Raw genomic sequence first — 22,536 nt, 5'->3', positions numbered from 1 at the left:
TTTTATAAAGTAACACACTTAGTCTACATGTTATTTAGGTACCCTGAAAAAGATTTTATCTGTCGTTTTTATATTTTGCATGAAAATTTTATTTATTAATAAACCTAAATGATATTTTTGAAGTTGTATTTCCTTTTTTTGGCTGAGCGTCATTGAAGCCTATCACTCAGTAGGCTGGCACAATTTGTTATGTTTGCCAAGGGAATCAAAAACTTTTTTCTATGGAAAACAGTTTTTCCATGCAGATACAGGTTACCAGTCTGTATCCGTTTTTTCTGTTCGTAGGAAACTTCAATAGTGAAAAGAGCAACATAAGAAACTTTGCATGTAACCTCAGCGAGCCGGTTACTTAATACGTAGTGTTGCGTTCTCCTACATTGTGTCATTAAGATTACACTATTACACATTTTCCTGTATTACAACACTTTTTAGGTGTTTCTATTCCTTTTACTTCTAACAATCAAGAGAAAATGCGATGCTTTTATAATTTTAAGTAATTTTGGTTGTTGTTTATATGAACAAATTGGACAGCCTATTTGTCTTCATCTGGTTTACTAGGAAGATTTCTAATCTATCTATTGCAGTGTTTAAATGTATCATCATTTACCAATATATAATAATAATTATGGTCACAATTCGTAATGTATCTTTCCGGAACTTGATATGAACATTCTACCCTAGAATGGGAAAATTAAGCTTTTTGTTGGGGATAATCGGACCTAGGGATCCCAGGGTCAAAATATTTTTATAAAAAACTACTATATAAATATTTAGGTTGGGTGGATTTTACCATAAATTGGAATATACTTACTACTTAATAGATGTTTACCCTCAATGAGATTTAGATATGTTTGTATAAAGAGAAGGCGGAGCCCTAGGGTTACAGGTATTTAACAAATAATTTCATTTTGAGTTTGGATGGGTTTCAGTCAAAATTGACATAACCAAGTATAGCTCATAGCTGCCTTTTGAGCCAATGAGATAGAGCATTTTACACACAACTATTACAGTCAAATTGTCGTTTGATATATTAAAAAAATTGCATGAAGGTTCAATACCACAAGTGTTTAATCATAGGTGGTTTTTCAGCTCTCTTTGAGGCAATGGGGTGGAGCCATAGGATCAAATGTATAGCTTGTACCTTTATACCCATTTCTGTTGATCCCATGCAAATTTAAATGAATGTTTTATGTGACAAGTAATGTCCAAGGACAGCCCATAACCGAATTTAGAGACAAGGAGACGGAGCCCCCAGACCATAACCGTTTTATGCACATCTACTGTAGAGATCTTATAGTTATATGTATTTTAACTATAATTAGCAAGAAAGTTCTATACTATAAATATTAACCAGTAATGGGAATTCAGCTTTAAGAAAGCGGGGTGGAATCCTTGAAACAAATTCATATAGATTACAGTTACCCTCAACACTTTGTAGTTGCACGATTAACTTATATATTCTACACACATACAATTATCAAGAAGAGCCACAGGAGGCTAAGTCCCCAGACCGAGAAGTTCCAGAGGCCAGATTATGTCAGAGGCCGAGAAGTCTTAGATGCTGAATGGCTCCAAAAGCCAAAAACTGCCTAATGTGGTGATGATGGCTGCGGGCAGGATCTGCCACAGGGCTGGGAATACCGAACACCGAGACTTGATTTTGGGAGGGGGGGGGGGGGTTATAGAGGTTGAATACTCCGAGAGATCGGTGCCTACTTGAGACGCCTACCATATGGCGGAAGGTTTCCTACAGGCAGAGAAACGAGTAACTACCAAAGGTGGGGAGCTGCTAGAGGGCGGAACCCGCTAGAAGCTGGATCCTACTTGAGGCAGATACCTACCAAATAGCAGGAAGTCCTAGAGGCATGTAAGAAAACAGGAGTTATCAAAGGTTAGGAGCGCTAGAAGCCGCGCCTTACTGTAGGCCGAGGTCAGCTCGAGAGAACGAGAGTTGCCATAGGCTGAGACCAGCTAGAGGTTAGGAAGTCATAAAGGTTGATATCTAGTGAAGCCTGAGACATCAAAACTATATTCATCGTGGCCGGAATCTCTAAGATTGTGCGAGCTTATACTTGTTAAAAGTTAATTTAACACATATTTATGTGGATTTTATGAAACCAGGTCGTTCAGTGACGTAAATTTCAATGTATTGGGCTGTATAACTATAATGGAAATATAACTAACTTTTGTGGCTGGTTAGACCACAGGTCTTTTTATTATAGAATAGTGCTTCATTAGCAGCAATTTATAAATGCATTGCTTTTTAAAACTTAACTGGGTTTTACTTTGATCTGCTTATTAACAGCCATAATTTTTTTCTGAATTTTTCAAATTACTTACAAGTGACGATCTTACGAGAGAGTAGGTTTTATAAATAAATATTGATTGCAATGAAATTAGGCTCATCATACAAATTTATGGAATATTAGAATTTTTAAGTTACAAAAAGCAATAAGTATTCAGTATAACAGATACTTATATTAATTTTGGAAAAGTTACTATCGGTTAATGTATAGTATTTACTAATCAACTAAGTGATTTAAAATTATGCTAAGATTCATGCTTCAGTTTTATTTACAATACGACCCTATACAGAAAAAATATAAACTGCTTCTAAGGCTCCCAATTTGTAGAAAGTTACGTTATTGTATCTATTTATAAATATTGTAAGTTTAAAAATAGTTCGCTTCTAAAGTTTCTGAAAACAATTTAGTGAATACAAGAGAGTTACGAGTAAACACAAAATTGTGTGTTAAACCGATTATTACAAGTAACAAGGTATAGTAAATTTAAAATTTCCACATTACATTCATACAATTCTTCAGCACATTTCTCAACATGAAACACATCCCAAGACAATTTTCTCATAGCTCTCAATATCTTATAGAAAATAAACATTGGATTTTAAATAACTTTAAATAAACAAAGTAATTTAAACTTGACATACCAATATTTGAATTATAATTAAATTGATATTTATGTAGGTTGAACAGACCCGAGAAGATCCTTTATGCAAATCAAACAGTTCCAATACCAACGGAAACAGTCAGGAGCAGCAGCTGCCACTTCCCGCTGCCTACAGACTGCCATCAGACACATCAAAGCTTAACATCAATGTTTCAGCTCCCTCTAGATGTGCATTATGAGGTATTAGGCAAATACGTTTGTGTGATGACTTCATCAAAGGATTTCACATCCGTGTTTGAATATTGTTAGTGATGTTTACTCAGCTAAAAGTAGTAATCCTCTACCTAAATGTATTTGGTCATTAGAGAGTACTTCACGTCTCATTTAGTAAAATATCTTATCTCGAGTTTAGGCATATTTTTAATGTAATGGAATTCTTTAATGTAAAGGGTTTAAATGCTTTTGATTTGATTTTGTTTTGGCATATTGTATATGATATGATAATTTACACTTCAGTTGGGTTGGCAGTCATCTCGATTTGACTATAAAAACAATACTAAATTCAGTCACCACATTGAAAATCATAAGAATGATTATTAAGAACTTTTACTTTTTTTCAGACCATCATTAATTTTATTTTCAGATCAAATAACAAAATAACGCTGATGGTGAAAAAGATTGGTTAATTAATGATGATAAACATTCACTCATAAACGATATATGTATGTACTGATTACATCATTTTAGCTTATATATATAACATAAATATTATTATACATATGTAATATATATAAGGAATTTCACTGAACGATGGCAAATGTCCGGAAAAACAATTTTTCCTTCACAATCCTTCCATCGCCAAAAATAAATTTCAAACAAAACAAATTTTACGTGTGTGTGTGTGTGTGTGTGTGTGTGTGTGTGTGTGTGTGTGTGTGTGTGTTTTTACAGTATTTAATCCTAGCGGTTTTATATTTGTCTGGGATATACATACGCAGGTTAAAAATGGCGATATATATATCGCTATTTATGTTGGGAAAACTGTTTTAAACTTATGGAGCGTCCAAATGTAACTGCGCCAATTGCATTGGGCGATTCCGTTTCTCTTGCAATCGCGGGTCACGATGAAATTAAATTTATTGACGCACCAATCAACTGTATTCCAACTCATAATAGAAGCTACGTCACATTGGGCATTAAGTGTCACATTTATCGTCATGGATCGAAGACTTGTTGCTCACGTGATTATGAACAGCTATCAAAATAATGGAAGTTTTGCCAAACGTCGTCGATCTTACCTATTAGTAATTTGGTAAGTTTTTCATTTTGTAAGAGTTCCAATGTTAAGTGATTTGCATGCAATGCAGGTTGTCCAAGAAAACACTTTATTAAATCTCAGTCTCTCTCAAGTCCGTAATATTATTGGTAACACCGGTTTTCCATGGTTTATAGGAGTTTTTCATATTAAGACACGGACCCCTTTAGATGACTTGGATTCGTCAAACTTGCTACATGATTCCAAAATGGAATAAAAATACCACTAAAGCTGCAGAAGCTGCTTTATAATATAAACTCCCGATCTAGTTCTTGAAGTAAGATGTGAGAAGAATATCCGCGTTCTATTTCGAAATCAACTTCGATACGTATCACGGAGTTTTTAAGTCCTCGTACATCAGATAAGGTACTGCTCACCCAAAAACAATAGAAATTCAAGGAAAATGATACGAGTGAAAATAACTTGTCAGGTTTTACATCAACACCACACTTAGCTATTAAAATGTAGATTTGTGGTAACCCATTTATTTTATTAACAAAGGCATTCCTAAGTAATTTGAATTAACTCGGAACGTTAATTATACAAGGTAATCCTACTTCCGTATCTGTATTTCCTCCAGAGTGTGATCTAAGACTTCTCTGAAATGAGGAAAGATTGGTTACAGAAACAATTTAAAAGAATTTCTTCTTTATTAAACTATTACTATGAATATTAGTATTTTTGAAGTCTAGGTGTCCTTCGTCATTTACAAAAAGAGAATAGCCTCTCGTCAGCGAATAAGTTACGTTGATGGTTCTTTTAGTTTTTAATATGTATGTATGTATGTGTATATGTATATACAGGGTGTTTACAATTATATTTTCTTATTACGATTATTGTTATTTATATTACTTATAGTATTGTCATTGGTTGTATACGGTGTCTCTTTTTTTACTACTTTTTTTTCTCTCATGCATGATGGATTATTGTTTAATTAATGTTGTTGCCTCCTGCCATCCGCGTAATATATAGCTATTGTGTTTTATATATATATATATATATATATATATATATATTTCAATAAACATCATTGAATCGCAAAAGTATATATATTGAATGCATATTGGTACTTGCATTTAATGATTTTCCATTAATTCAATAAATACGACAATTGTGTTAATTTAAAAGTTTTATTTATATTTTTATCTATACTAGGAGCAGAAATACTTACTTCATTGAAATACTCCATATGAAATACTTATACAATTACTATTTCCATCGTTATTTAAATTAAAAAAGCAATTGAATGAGGAACACTTTACTTAAACATTGAAGACCATTAATGTTTTAAGACTAATGTATTCATGCAGTACCTGCAATTTGAAGGGTGGCGTTTCTGCTCCTGGCAATCCCTGCGGGGTTCCTGGCCATACACCAGTAGACTCCAACATCGGACTCCTTACGGCCGTTGACGACGCGCAGGAAAAACAGGGATCCTGCAGGCAGCATCACTCTGTTGGCTGAAGGCTTCACAAGCTCACCATCTTTATACCAGTCGACCGCGGGGGGCGGGAAACCGTCTGCCTTGCAGTTAAGGGTGGCAGGGTCGTGACGAGCAACGCTGGTGTCGGTAGGGTGTTCGGTGATACGGGGTGGCCGGTAGTCTTCACCTGCAACAAATACTATAGTTACAATGTTGTTTAAGGCAGGGATTTTAGGCTCATCGTAACTTAACAAAGTCAATATCCAAAATTGGATATTGTAAAACAACGGGATAGGAAATGTGATCCATTTGGTAAATAATATTTGGCTGCTGCAATGTAACTTTGTGGATAGCTCAGATGTAAATAGTGAGTTAGAAAGCTAAAACTCTGCATTCTCCGCCAAAGTTTTGCATACAAAATTCCACAAAAGTAATCCTAGAATTATTTTTCAATGCCAGACAACCTCCACTTGCAGCTAGGCTGGTCGAAAAACCGTTCACTAAATGGCATGATGCCTCATCAATCACAATAAAGATTGTCAAAGAATACCTTGCAGTTGCAGAACTGCATCCTTCTTGAGATATACCTCTGAGTATATTCTCTCAATCAAGATAATGCAGCAAATTTTACAGATTGTTCAAAATTATCCAAGAAGAATTTGAGAGGAACTAGAAATTCGGATGATGGCAAATCTAGATATCAAAACCCTATCTAGCACTGTTTCACAACACTTTTACTATTAACAGTGTTTAGCACAACGTAAAATCCACACCTAATCCAACGTAAATGGTTTTTAATCAACTCTATATGTGTATTGTTTGATGTTGATTCCACTTTTTATAGTCAAAACTATCTAAATATGGTAGACAAATTGTACGACGTGGAATGGCGTTGAGAGAAATGTGAAACATCCTTGTCTTTTTTGGAGATTGTCTACAACCCATTGTATATCAATAAACCGACCAGCCTTAAATCGAGTTATGTTCTCACAAAATAGAAGCAATGTTTGTATTCTAGTATATTTGTAGACACAAAAATTAACACGACAAAAAACTTAAAAGAAACTCAGTAGTTAATTGAGATTTCTTTAGTTTTTTACATCTAAAACACTGGGCGATTCCCTACTTCAAAATAATCTCAGCCTTGATTATAACTATATCCATTACTCATTTCATCTATAAGAACTAAACTAGCCAATGCATCACTCCGGGATTTTAGAGATCACATGTTTAAGATAAGAAAAAAAACCAATGAAATCGAACAATCCTGAAAAGTTGATTTTTAATTGAAAAGCCTATTAATATTTTTTTTCAGCCTATATCTACTTTAATTGCAATTTCGGCTACAAAATAGGTTACATGAGAGGGAGTAAATTATAAATTATACTGTCGGTTACTAAAGGTACAATATTAAGGATATATAAAACTTCAATAAATCCGAATAAGAAAATATTGAACGAGTTTCAATTAAATTCAACGATACAAACATAAATTCTGGCCTTGTTTCAATATACTTTAATGCCAGAGATTTTGGAGTTTTATAAAATTTATAGTAGACTAAAAGAAAGTCGAAAAAATTCGTAACCTGAAAAGTACACAGAGTAAAAAAACTTTCAATCAATATTATATATTTATTCGTGTTGTTCATTCATTTCATTATTTGGTGCAAAAACCCATACTGGTCTTGTCTTTTATGCATAAATTTAAATAGATTTGTTTCATGTGAAAAATATCGTTTTTGCTATTTATACCAGTAAAACATTTCAGCCTTCAGCCGAAAAATATATAAGTTATGTCATATGAAAACGACCTTATTAATTTACAGGAAAATTTTAGTTGCAAACCGTCTAAAACATCGATAAGATCCAGTGGGTGACTCTTTTACTAAAACGTACAAAAGATAAGTAAAATGCATTATAACACTGTAATAAGAGCAAAGACGTTGAATTATAACATTATATTGTACTATGACATTACCATGAATACTATAAATGTAGGAAACGATAATGTATATTCTAATAACTTGGCCACCTACTGTAGTTAATGAAATCGACTTTGATGGCCGATTAATGCTGATTAATGGAATCCAATTTAACATTATACATCTATTTGTATAACATTATTAATAAATTGTTTGAAGAACGTATATATTAGTATCTTAGGTTAATCAAAACTTAAAAATTCAAACAGCTGTGTGTATATAGTTACTAATTTAACTATGTATTGTGCACGATTACCCAATGTTTGAGAGCCTATTGCTGAGCTAAAGGGGTTTGGAAGGAGAAAAAAGACATCCCTTTACACTAAGTGCTATACATAATCTGTACAAAAAATTTAAATAAATGCACAACAACAGTCTGTACTTTTAACACCATAGCACCTTAAATAATTTTCTGAACGTGACGATGAAGCGTGGTAACAGGCTGGATGTGAGATGAGACGTGTACATATTCAACAGCACGTAGCTTGTTTTGCCCGGGGTAGGCGAGTAATGATCGCGTGTTTGGGATCAGGTACATTACACACAAACATACACATGCAGCCTCTAGGCGATGCGATACCGGAATATCCAAGAATAACTTTCCCGAAATAATCCATACTCAGGCTTTTACTGACATTACTATATGTAGTCTAAGTAAACACTACAATTACATACATGTTTGTGTTGCACTTCATTATTTTTGACATTATTGATAAAAAAATTTTATATAAGTATTTTATAAAAATACTTATATAAAACACACAACTGTGTATGGTAAAAAATTAAATATATAAAAATTTTAATACAAAAATATATAACTACACACTACATATATGCTACACGGGGAAATTAAAATGTCCCCCTTCCCTAACTATTAGCCTCATTGTTTTTAGATACCGATTTCGGAATACTTATTGTACTTTTTTATTAAGTTAACATTTTTATTAAGTTATTATTTGTAGTTGCCATCAAGGATCCCCATATTGGAGTTAGATATAATTTTTTAATGAAAGGATGGAGTTGTGGTACATGATTTCGATGTTTTTTGCTCTGAACTTGAGACCGCAATCTTCTTTTTTGATCATTTATAAGCTTTTGAGACATTGGTATCCAAAACGATGTGCAAAAATAGATATTAATCCAATTTTATGAGTCATTACGATGAGTTTTAGCGTTAAAAAAAACTTCACAACAATCCTATAGATATAAAAATACTCATATACTCCTAATACTGAGTTAGTGAACAGCAGCGAAACGCAAGATCATAATCATAATTTTCTTGAACCGGTATAATTCACAATAATTTTTGGAGCATGCGTTTTAGAATCCTTAATAAGAACTGAGTTATTTGTTTTTACAATAATCAATATCTATATTTCTGGAGGAGTTCCTTATGGACACAATGGGTATTTTACTGCAGAGAGTTTAGAAACTGCAGTTTTGAGTTTAGAAAACAAAACCGCTGTCCAAAGACAAAACTCAGGATAACAGAAACACAGCTCAATAAATGGAATGAGCTGTAAGTATAGTTCGTGAGGAAGCCGCCTACCTGGTGCGTGACCCAGCGTCCATTGATGGATTGTTGTTGTTTCTGAGATTACTTCGCCAACTAAACCATTCCATTACCTTCCCTCCTGCAATTTGGAAGAACAAACTGGCGCATGTTCGTTTGAAAAATTACATCTTCATTTACCCAGGTTCCTGACATGTAGTTGGTTTAACATTTTCAGAAATCTGCAGGTAATCCGTTATTAAAATGTCCAATTTGCACCAAAAACTTTTACCACACGAAAACTTGCCATATGGATTCTGAACAAATTAACTGGGTTTCTAGTAGAAGAACTTATATTGAAGCATTCATCAGTTAGACCCTACTAATATGAATACAGCATTTATAATAAACATAAGTGTGGTATGTTATGATAATAAATATAATATTTTGATAATTAATTGTAATTCAAGAACACGACTGAAGAATATCAAAATTCGTATGCACATATTTAAACGTAGTAGTATGTTTTATTCTAATAATAAATTTTACCCATAGTTTTAAATTTTAAACTTTATTTTACAAAACCAACATCATTTTAATTGTGGGATGAAAACTTGTATAATTTCAAAATAAAATGTCTTATATGTAACGAAATGATCTAGTTCCAAAATGTAATTTAAACCTTTGCACAGATTAAATTCAGAAAATATTTTAATAAATCTATGCACCATAAAATGTTACAAAATCTTCCTACTATTGAAAGTATAAAAAGAAGAAACTTAAAACTAATTGATTTGATAGTATGAACAAAATTAAGGACAAAAATGGAATATTTTATAAAGATTAGTACAATTTGCATTACTCTTGTTACATAAAATTTTAATGTTTAATTATCAGAATATTTTTCTTACAAAAACTTCACAGCTCAATTTGAATCTGAATATTGAACCATTAAAATTGCTGTTCAGCAATGTTTTAGTGTAGTCTAGCTATGCAATATTTCCTAGACATGTTTACCAAAAACCATCTAACCTATTAGTAGCTATCTCTAATTAACGCATCTCAATTCAAATGGAATATTTCTATTCATCAATGATGAAATATCTTTTTTTAAGTCCCATGGATATCCCAAGTATTCAACACTTCTCATTCAAATCTCATAACTATACTGATATTTCGTCACCTAGAAAGGCAAAAGCCATCCTAGACCCATTGGGATTACAATATGTTCATACTAACCAATTGAAAAACATGTTAGGATTTATTAATAATTAATGCAAAAAATGAATCGTGTAGTAATGTAGATAGAAGTAAATCGTCATTGTGGAAGAGTCAATAAACATTTAAAATGTATCATATTAAAGTGACTTATAATGTTAAATGTCTTGGAAAAAATAAAAACTATGGAGATATAACATTAAAGACAAGAAATTCCCGTAAGTAGCGGTGTTATGATCATCCCAAGTTATTAAGTAAATCCTATTTTTCAGACAGTGCGCTGACAGTGAAATGTATTACCTAAGAGACGGATGTACGACGGTCAGTTTTATTTTAGCCACGTAAAAGCAAAGTAAAATTTCAAACTATTTCAAACCTGAGACAAGGAAGATTTTGCGTAGGTAAAACTACGCGTAATGGGATGAAGAGGCAATACGAAGAACACCAGTGGCTGTGACATCAATCAGCGACGCCTAATTAGCAGGCCGTGGCCTTTCTTTGAAGAATGACATCAGAGAGAGGCAGTTAGAAAGAATAAGAGGTAGTCGTGAAGGAGATTTTATGAGTTTAGGTGCTGTGTGAGTAAGCCGTACCAGCGTTGTGAGAATATTGAATTTGAGTTGAGGATTGTGGAGTATCGAAATTTTGTGGAAGAGAGGTAGTGCTGGATCAATTTCACAGTGTGCCAAGAAATCTCCAAAGATACAGAGAGTCAAGTGGAACGTAAGGAAAATTGTCGATTGGAGCAAATATTGAAAGTCTAGAAGTTACCATTTACAAGACGATACCTCCAAACCATATATGCTTACAACTCCAGCCTTCCACGACTTCTGAGATCTGGATGTGATATCTCTCCTTCTGTGGGTTTCTTTTCAACGTGGACAGTATACCAGTGCTCAAGAGGAAGATCGCCGGTCTGCATGAGTTATCTGCCTAGGAGTTGCACAATGAGGGAAGACACTCGTTCTTACACTTTACCTGTACGTCTCTCATTGCTGTTATTTATATATTGTGTCTTGTTAATTCTTGTCTATTCTTGTTTATTCATGGTTTTATTCTCACTGTTTCGTGCTAATTTATTGCTGTTATTGTTCGTTGTTTTCCATAGTTCAAATTACGGTACACTAATAATTAATTACGTTATTGTCATTCATAGTTTATATCCGTTTCGTCACTTAAATAGTTTATTAATCGTTATTGCTCTATTTGTCACTGTGGTTGTTTACTTTCATTGTTTAATTATTGTTCAAAACTGTAAAAATGGAGATGTCCGTTGAAATGTAAAATATAATAAAATAAAATAAAAAATAAAATGAGAGTGAACTCCTTTGAAAGTGAGGTGCTAAAAGTGATCCAGTGCAATTAAAGTGTAGACCTCACTCGGTCTAGTTTCTTAGTTCATTTCTCGTTTGCTTCCTGTTATTCAAGGTAATTTTTTATATTTTGTTTGCTATATATTTACTGTCTTTTGTTGTTATTATTATTGTTGCCATTTTCCAATTTCTATCGTTATTTTTCTCTTTCGACTATAATTGTTGAGACTCTACTATTTATTGTATTTTTGCATTTTTGAACTCCACTATTTACAACGTTGTAATTATTTTTCTTTGTAAGCAATTGCTTCACTAAATACTGTACTTTTTTAATAAAAAATATGGTGTATGCCGTGGGAAATAAATAAAGGGGTTAGGTTGGCTAATAAAATCAGTAATTGAAGGAAAATATTCTTCAGACCCATCAGGCGATCAGTGAACTCCGTTTGTATGAGCCAATTAGGTATTCACAGCCACTATTATAATTAAATACTTATTTTCTATTGCTAACATAGTCTGTTGCATGTAGCTCTGCAATTGTCATAACTTACAAGCCACAGGATATTAGTGGCCATAGAAAAGTCTATAACATTTGGCTCGGCTAACCAATTTATTATTTTAGTGCAATATAAAATTAATAAATCATTTACCAGCTAAAATAGTTAATAATTATTATCTTAGAGAGCGTTCATAATTGAACGATCAATTTTTTCCTACAGCATCCTTAGATAGTTCTAGCTGGCATGAGCTTTATTACAGTTGGAAATTATAACAAGCACCATCCCTGTAAATAGCAATTTTGAGGTTAGGCTAAGTGCGAATGAAACTTTGGTAGCGATATTACACAGGAATATTACACATATATTTATTAGGGTCATCACCATATTCTGGCAAGTAACTTAAGCTGAGCTAACATCGCAGGAAGTTATTCACCATTCCGCTATTAAATTGTTTAGAATATATACCACCATTATTATTTTGTGAGATACACATAGAGTAAACCTGTAAATTACCGGTATATTATTGTCGTATCGCACATTTGCTCTTCGTATAGACCTCCTGCTACCACCAATAGAGTATGCATGTATATTGGTTACGGATCATAAATTAGGTCCACTATATAGAGGACCCTACTATATAGCATACACCATCCCCTTCATCGCGTGTAGGAATATAGTTGGGATTTATGAAGGAGCGGTTGGTGCTAAGGGCGGAGAGTTCTAGTTGCAGGATCATTTGTATTGTGTGCATGGGCAAGGTTCAGACTACGGCTGCAGGGGGTTGGTTATAGGCCCTGCATACTTCATCTATTTTCATACAGAACCCCCACCAACTTGCTACGGAGCGGAGAACCTTCGTGTAACTGATCGCCAAGGACTGTCACCAAGGTGCAATGACTGAGCATTAGCGAAGCCTACCGCTCGTGGGGCTGGGAAAATTTAATTTCTGTTGGTATGTATCCTTCTGTCTGTCCAAGCGATATCTCGAAATCCAACTAACCTACACACTTTAAATGTGGATATAGATAGCATTATTTCTTCAAGTTCGATGATTGTCACATGTCTCTCCATGGGATTTGGCTGAGCGTTAGCAAATATTTTCCAATAGTCTTATGATTAATCATGATGGCAACGAGAAAATTGCAGAATAAAATTTTTTAAACGAACTCAATACGCATGTAAGAGATTGAAACATGTGACATATTTACTCATTTATCTTAAATGTCCAAACACATACAATATTATTTTTATAGTGACTTATAGTGTAGACTTTTATTTATTAAACACTGATATGATATGCAATTTAAATAAAAATATTTTAATTTATTATTTTCAAGACATATTATATAGCTTTTAGACTGTAAAATTAGCATGTAATTTAATTTGTACTAATTTTCTATGACGTATAATTTTAATCTTAACTTCTTTTTTGTATGTTTTTCTCCAGAATGAAATGAGCTATGGATTTGAAATTGTTCATGCAACCTCATCTAAGCTTGTTAGGACTCGTGGTGTGGCGTAGTCATATGAAAAACCAATTAATGCAATATTAGGGATTCAGGGATTAATGTGCCACCCAAAATATCGACGGGATAAATAGAGCTTTCAATGCCGTAACGCATTGTTGAGACTCTCCTGCAGGATGATGTTACAGACACCGCGGGGCTCCTGTAATGATGACGTGTTTGGGTGGCATCATTACAGAGGCAACTCTCAGTACCATGTCTTCATTATAACGACCATTATCCATCGCTCAACGTTTCTCAAACTTTGTAATGACTGTGGGAGTATTTAGAGCAACAACATATCAAGGGCGTTTTGTCAAACATTTCTTACTGTAATTTTATTATTTTACTTCGTTAAAACTACTGAGTCACTTAATAAAAAAAAAACTAAGTATTTCCAATTGATCTATTCCTAACCTTCTATGTACACTATAAATATACATTCGGTGAATTGCTTCATAGGTTGAAACCTTTGCCCACCGATGTTTTCATTTCCCAATACGTATTGAATGCCAGTGTTATAGTCATTGATGGTTATAGTAAGAATGAATTCTGAGATAATTGCAGTATTCGTTGCTTCCCTTCTAAGGCTCCATGATCCGAAGTGTGCTTCGGTCATATTTAATTGAAATCGGATAGCATCACCAAGTCAAACCACGATAAGACCACGTCCATATTTACCTATAATTTAATGATCAACATGTGGTGGTTTTATCTGGAGCTGACCTTTCATAGGATCAGTTAAGTTGAATAACGCATTTAATTTTTCGATTTACAACAGAGAGCACCTCTTGTACACATTTTGGGATAGATAGGACATAAAATCTGGTCGAGTATTTACAGAAGACATACTTTGAAAACCTCTCGAACTAGATTGATCTGTGTTCAGCCAGTTAGTTCCTAGATAGTGATAAGCAATGTTAGAATATATAACAACATTTTTGTCTTAAGTGTTAAAATTAATTAAATTCTCCATAGAAAGTATCATTCATTCTCCTTATAAGCTGCAATAAGGCATAAAGAGCGTAAGAATAATACATTGAATACTAAGGACTGAATCTCGGAGTAAGACCTTTGCTCTCTTTATGAGCTGTTATAAGGCTTACCATCCGTACGAATAATACATTGAATATACAAAGACTGGCTCTCGGAGAGAGACTGCCGCTTTCACTTTAAGCTATGATAAGGCTTATCAGCAATAACAATAATACGTTTAATATAAAAGATTGTTCTTAGAGTGAGATAACTGCTCTCTTTATAAGCTATGTCAAGGTTCATCAACAATAACAATAATACAATGAATAATTCATCAGCAATAAGAACATTGAATAAAACATACTGCTCTAAAATTGACATAACTGCCTTCGTTATAAGCTATGATAAGGTTTCACAACAATAATAGTACATTTAATATACAAAGGTTATTCTTAGAGTGAGATAACTGCTCTATTTATAAGCTATGTCAAGGTTCATCAGCAATAACAATAATACATTGAATAAAACATACTGCTCTAAAATTGACATAACTGCCTTCGTTATAAGCTATGATAAGGTTTGACAACAATAATAGTACATTTAATATACAAAGGTTATTCTTAGAGTGAGATAACTGCTCTATTTATAAGCTATGTCAAGGTTCATCAGCAATAACAATAATACATTGAATAAAAACATACTGCTCTAAAATTGACATAACTGCCTTCGTTATAAGCTATGATAAGGTTTGACAACAATAATAGTACATTTAATATACAAAGGTTATTCTTAGAGTGAGATAACTGCTCTATTTATAAGCTATGTCAAGGTTCATCAGCAATAACAATAATACATTGAATAAAACATACTGCTCTAAAATTGACATAACTGCCTTCGTTATAAGCTATGATAAGGTTTGACAACAATAATAGTACATTTAATATACAAAGGTTATTCTTAGAGTGAGATAACTGCTCTATTTATAAGCTATGTCAAGGTTCATCAGCAATAAGAATAATACATTGAATAAAACATACTGCTCTAAAATTGACATAACTGCCTTCGTTATAAGCTATGATAAGGTTTGACAACAATAATAGTACATTTAATATACAAAGGTTATTCTTAGAGTGAGATAACTGCTCTATTTATAAGCTATGTCAAGGTTCATCAGCAATAACAATAATACATTGAATAAAACATACTGCTCTAAAATTGACATAACTGCCTTCGTTATAAGCTATGATAAGGTTTGACAACAATAATAGTACATTTAATATACAAAGGTTATTCTTACAGTGAGATAACTGCTCTATTTATAAGCTATGTCAAGGTTCATCAGCAATAACAATAATACATTGAATAAAACATACTGCTCTAAAATTGACATAACTGCCTTCGTTATAAGCTATGATAAGGTTTGAAAACAATAATAGTACATGTAATATACAAAGGTTATTCTTAGAGTGAGATAACTGCTCTATTTATAAGCTATGATCAAGGTTCATCAGCAATAACAATAATACATTGAATGTAAGAAGCTTACTGCTCATAAAATTGACATAACTTATCTACTTTTTAGCTATGATAAGCTTAACCACAAGGTAATAATACATTTAATATACAATGGCTATTCTTAGAGTGAGATAACTGCTCTCTTTTATAAGCTATGATAAGGTTCATCAGCAATAACAATAATAATTGAATAAGGAGCTTATTCTCTAAAAGTGAAATAACTTATCTACGTTGTAAGCTATGATAAGGCTTTGACCACAATAATAATACATTGAATATAAAAGGCTATTCTTAGAGTGAGATAACTGCTCTCTTTATAAGCTATGATAAGGCTTAAATACGAGTATAATAAATAATTGAATGTAAGAAGCTTATTCTTAGAGTGAAATAACTTATCTACTTTTAAGCTATGATAAGGCTTAACCACAATAATAATACATTGAATATAAAAGGCTATTCTTAGAGTGAGATAATGCTCTCTTTATAAGCTATGACAAGGCTTAAATATAATAAATAATTGAATGTAAGGAGCTTATTCTTAGAGTGAAATAACTTATCTACTTTTTAGCTATGATAAGGCTTAACCACAATAATAATACATTGAATATAAAAGGCTATTCTTAGAGTGAGATAACTGCTCTCTTTATAAGCTATGATAAGGCTTAAATATAATAAATAATTGAATGTAAGAAGCTTATTCTTAGAGTGAAATAACTTATCTACTTTTAAGCTATCATAAGGCTTAACCTCAATAATAATAAATTGAATATAAAAAGCTATTCTTAGAGTGAGATAACTGCTCTCTTTATAAACCTTGATAAGGCTTTTCAACAATAACAAAATTGAATATAAAAAGCTACTCTTAGTGTGAGATAATTGCTCTTTTTATAACTGCGAAAAGTCTTACCAGTATTCAGAGTAATATATAGGTTATAAAGAAGCTTGGATTGACATAATCGATTACATTTAAATTCTGGTACATAATATTCTTTCTTCTTCCCGTCTCATTTCTCCACCAAAAATGAGATGCATGCCAAAAATTTAAATAACATGCATGCCTAAGACCGTTTTATTTCATTCAGCAAAAAATACTAATATTTTTCATAATACTAATCATAAATTTTAGAAAAGGACGTGTGCAATTTTCCAAAAACCCGCAAAAGGAAAAGGCATTATTGAAACAATGAATACATTCGTAATCAATAGTTTGTACAAAAGAGTTTTCATCTTTTAGAGTATTTAACATGAGAGCACATAACCTTTATTATGCCATTTTTACTACCTATAACACATTAGTATTTAAGAAAAACTCTACTTCTAGAACTGTAATAAGAGAAACTTTTTAAATTCTCTATAGCAATTAATTATAATGTTTTAATACAAAATATAGCAAATATTTCATAGCACATTATTATGGAACACTTTTTTAAGAGTGAGCAAAACGTGCTTCCTATTACATCAAAATTTGGCATATATTTAATCGCAGATCCACAAATGTTTTAAAATTGGAATTAGGGGTGAGTAGTTATAGATAATTATATAATTATTATATTCGAAAATAGTTCAATTGTCACTTAAACCCCGATTTAATTTATTCGTCTAAAAAACTAATATATCAATTTAAATGTCGAAAAATATAAATAAGACGACTTTTAAAAATAATCAACTTTTATATAGTAATATTAAGCAACACAGTATTCGAACTCAAATTTAGTAGCAATTTTATTCAACAATAGTATTTCAAAATAAGTTTTCAAAAAATAATATAGACAATTACAATATCCTGTAATATGTAAATTTAGACACCATAAACTGTGTAAAATTAGACAGCTTGATTTATTAACTAATGTTTGTTTAATGAACATGGAGTATTTTCTAGAGCAATATACAGTGAAGGAAGGATAAGCGACTGGATTACCCTTGGCTGTAAGTTATTAAGACCTAGGGCCTTGGTGGGTCGGAGATGGGAGGCAAGGGAATCGAGTTGCAGATTTACTACAAATAGAACAGGAGCTCACTCGCTTAACATGGGGTCTCAATCGCCTCCGCTTTAACGTTGTTTTTTTTTAAACGAACAAAAGTAATTAGCTAGGAAAAATTAACCTCACTCAAATTTCCAAATATTTAGATGTAAGTTCATACTTCTTTTAAACATATTGACTCATACATAAAGCTCTCAAATAGGTAGAGTCGATATATGATATATTTAAAACATTAGTTTTCAGCACACAATTCGTAAAAATTGCCAAAAATAAAGGTTTGCAATATTTTCTTTCTATTTATCCAATTAAAACCGTTTAAACCTACACACATATGGTGGTTAGTTGTAAGAGAGGACTTAAGTGTATGTTTTACGTTTTATTCAATAAAGACATTTTTCATTTCATTCACATATGAACTATCACAGGCAATTATGACTACCAAAATTTGAAATATTTAATAAACACTACTAGCAGAGCAATAATGAAGTCTATTACTAAAGGCGCTTGAATTTTTTTCATTTCTGCCTGTCTGTCTGTCTATCTTTCCACAGATATGACGAACAAATTTAGATACAGAATAAAATTTTGCATGAAGCTTTAATCCTATGTAACCAAGATTTACTTGAATGATGATGTACGATACTCTATTGGATTTGGTCGATCGTTAGTAAAGTTTATAACTTTGGGTTGTTAACTTGAGAATCTCTTGAGCCATACAGTTGAAACGTTGAATATTTTGCTTAGCTATCGATAACGATTCTAGCATAATTCATCTTTTGCCTAGCAGTCGATCTATCTGCCTATTTATATTTTCTGCTGGATATCTCAGGAAAACATTATGCTATGTACATTAAATCTTTCCACAGAAATAATGAGTTCAATTGTAGTGTATGTCTATCCACGGAATCTGGCTGAGTGTTATCGAAGCTTATCACTCGGTGGGATAAGAAAATCTCTTTTATATCTTATGAGACCTGTAAACGTTATATTTAGTCTGATTCTTCATCTGTCAGCAGGACATCTCGAGAATAAAATAATCTACATACTTAAAATTTCCTTCCAACCTCACCTAAAGCCTGTTCCGCTACGTGTGGTTTGGCATGTTCGTATATTGTTTTTAGTTTGGACATATCATGAAGTAATTTTGTTTTTCAAGAGTTATTTAATTCTTTTTTAAATAATAAACAGTTCAGAAATGCTTTACAGTGGAATGTACCATAATTTATCATATATAAAGTAATACGAAAAATAATGATTTAATATAGCAATATACGATCTTGTAGTCCAATTTCCACAAGACAGAGTAAATTCACACTAAAGAGTTTTTTTTTTGCTACACTACTTATTATATAACACTGCTTAGCCGTTACAATGATTACTCTCTTAATCAACCATGAATACAAAGTTCAGAATAATTTGTATGATCTGTTGTTTACTAAATTATTCCGTAATACAAGTCTAAAGGAAATGTATCTGGTGTTAAAGAATGATTATTAAACCACAATTGACAGGGTGCTTTCTTACTCAAAGTAACTAAAATTTGTAAATATATAAACATATGTGAGGGGTTCACTTATTTCTTAATAAATAGTTGAGATAAACTATATATCATTACCAAAAATCTTCTCAAATTCTTAAACTAACTTCCTTTTTCTGAATTTCAAAACACTTTGTGTATTATTGGCTTTTATTGTATAGGATACCAGTGAAATCATTTATATTCTACAATGATCGAAAATAAAATTTTACGTCATCTGTATTACGACATCGTGTAATATTTTTCTAGTTTTCTTAATTCCTCTAACTAATTTTAGTAATCCTAAATTTTAATTTCTTTCAGACTCCTGTATTACTGCGAAGGCAAAGGTAAATTTCATGATAGGATAGTCCAAAATGCGAGTAACGCATATTATTACACATTTTCCTACATTTAAAATTGCCCATGATTTTTCGGTAAGTGCTTCTTAACTACTTGTGCATGTCCTTTTATGGGGCTTATTTTCTATCAAACCACATTAAAATGTAGTTTACCTGACTAAATTTCCTAAAAATTAAAGATTACAGTGCGTGGACGTGAGCATGCAACATATATAATACATCTATGTTAATGTAATTAGATGGTGAGAGGAAAATGGATTCGCCTGATAATATCAAATTTTCTGGACTTGCTTTTCTAAAATTGTTTGTGAATACATATTCTGAAAAAGTAAAAGATTAAATGAAGTTTCAAGAAGACCTACTCTTTCTGCAATTTAAGGTTTGAAAAACCTTTTTGACAGAATTACAAAATTACTTTCAGTAAAGTGTCTTATGCATTTTATTTATGAAGTCACTATTGCAAAATAAAAGAATAATGTTACTGCAGTAAACTAATGAAAATTGACAACGATTACTTTCCCTTTAGCAAGTACGCAAATACATGATGAAATTGCGTGAGAGGATACGAGAGGCATTGCAGCAGTTTCCATATGAAACGTTGATTCGCCTGCGGAAAACTCAACTTTTCCACTCTCCATCTGCTCTCTTGAAACTTTCCCCACGCGGCTGCCCCATTACCGCCGGACACTCAAACTTTTATACGTGCTGCTAGTAGTGGGGCTGATTAAATGGGTTTAATTACTGGAGTTCCGGGATTTGAAACATGGATATAACATTAGAATAATATAATATAATGTCCTGTTTTTCGTACGAAATAAACATAATATCTCTTTTAGGCTTTCTCATAACAAATAAAATAAAATAGTGCCATGTAGAAAACTAATTGAAGTAAATTGCGTTTAAAATATTACAGCCCAATCATTACCGGTATGATATTTTTATTTCACGCTGGTGAAGATGAGTTTAAATTTTGCTAAAGGTGTATTCTTTACATAGAATATTATTCTATGTACTTTTACAACACACTTTTATCCAAGAGGACTTCTTATAACTAAGAAAGAAGTCATAAAAGAAAAGCAATATCTATTTGGATCTTCCGAATTAATGAGACAAACAAAAAGAATAAAATGGAATAACTGATAAAAAGTAATACAATACAAACAATATAAAACGAATTAAAACAACTCAATTTTGGATATAAAGTGAGTTGTAATTTCATAAGACTAATTTTAAATTACACAAAAAGGTGCTCTTACTATAACAAAATACTGTGATTCGTTTTTAAATTAGAATAACTAGTAAAATAAGGAATTTTTAGCCATTAAAGAAAGATGTTCCTGACACTAAATATTAGCATATAACAATAACATTTACTTGTTTTCTTTTACTGACAGAAACCTACTTCTCGGAGGTTCTGTGACTTTGGAATGAAGAAATGTAGAGTAATAAATTTCGTATCATTAAATTAGAACCTATAGAGTTTAGCTAATGGCTACACTTTACGTTTGATTTTGATCCGTACAATATATATATATATATATATATATATATATATATATATATATATATATATATATATACCTATGCGTGTGTGCGTCCGCGCGCGCGCATGCATGTGTGTGTGTGTGTGTGTGTGTGTGTGTGTGTGTGTGTGTGTGTGTGTGTGTGTGTGTGTGTGTGTGTGTGTGTGTGTGTGTGTGTGTGTGTGTGTGTGTGTGTGTGTGTGTGTGTGTGTGTGTGTGTGTGTGTGTGTGTGTGTGTGTGTGTGTGTGTGTGTGTGTGTGTGTGTGTGTGTGTGTGTGTGTAAGACAACATTTTATATTTTATGCCTAAAACTTTTTGCAAAGATGATTTAGAAAGAACATGTAAGCTATATTAACCTTCAGACACATTCCAAGTTTTATGTTCTTTCTCTAACCGTTCAAGAAGAAACTAGGTTATGTATTCAGTAACTATTTTTAAGTAATCATAAAAGTAATGGGTGACAGTAACTACTATTCTATTGTGACAGGTAAATTATTTCCCATTTTTATCTCAGTAGCATTTTCTCATTTCCTTCAGGGATGATCTACAATACAAACCGATCTTTATCTATGTAGAATACGCAGTGAATACATTCAGTCAAATTTTTATGTAATAATTTAATTCCTGGAGATTGTTAGAATCTCACAAAGTTGTTAAATACTTGTTTTTGCTGTCTACAATTAGACAATAAGCTACGTGCTGACAGGTCTCTGCAAATTGGAGGTAATTACAAACAAACGACCGGAAGAAAGATAACTGAGAAGGGTGAGAGGGGTAAACAAAACTCCACTTTCCCTTCAGTTTAAGTTTTGACGCTGCGCAGCTACTGCAGAGCTGTCTATCAGGGATGTTACAAGAGGGAGGTTTTCCCTTACCCAATTATATAATTAAACCCGATATTACGGATACTTAAAATAGTCAAACCTGCTTCAAGATTTATAAGGAACCGTTTTTAACAGAAATTATTATACTGATTATGAAGCCTCCTAATATCATATTTCAAATCTC

At 32.3% G+C, this 22,536-nt stretch overlaps 1 protein-coding gene across 1 annotated transcript in view; it reads right to left on the bottom strand.

Annotated features, from left to right (window-relative positions):
- Positions 1–5,524: 5,524 nt before the first annotated feature.
- The window catches only part of LOC124368293 (roundabout homolog 2-like), a 210,694-nt gene continuing 193,682 nt past the window's right edge, over positions 5,525–22,536 (bottom strand). The window contains exon 2 of the mRNA XM_046825566.1: positions 5,525–5,832. Within this exon, the coding sequence (XP_046681522.1) occupies positions 5,525–5,832 (308 nt within the window). The remainder of the gene's footprint in view (positions 5,833–22,536) is intronic.

Source organism: Homalodisca vitripennis, chromosome 8 (genome assembly GCF_021130785.1).
Source record: "Homalodisca vitripennis isolate AUS2020 chromosome 8, UT_GWSS_2.1, whole genome shotgun sequence".
In the NCBI taxonomy this organism is placed as follows: Eukaryota; Metazoa; Arthropoda; class Insecta; order Hemiptera; family Cicadellidae; genus Homalodisca; species Homalodisca vitripennis.
The sequence above is the reverse complement of the archived record's forward strand: the minus strand, read 5'-3'. Positions and strand labels throughout refer to the sequence as shown.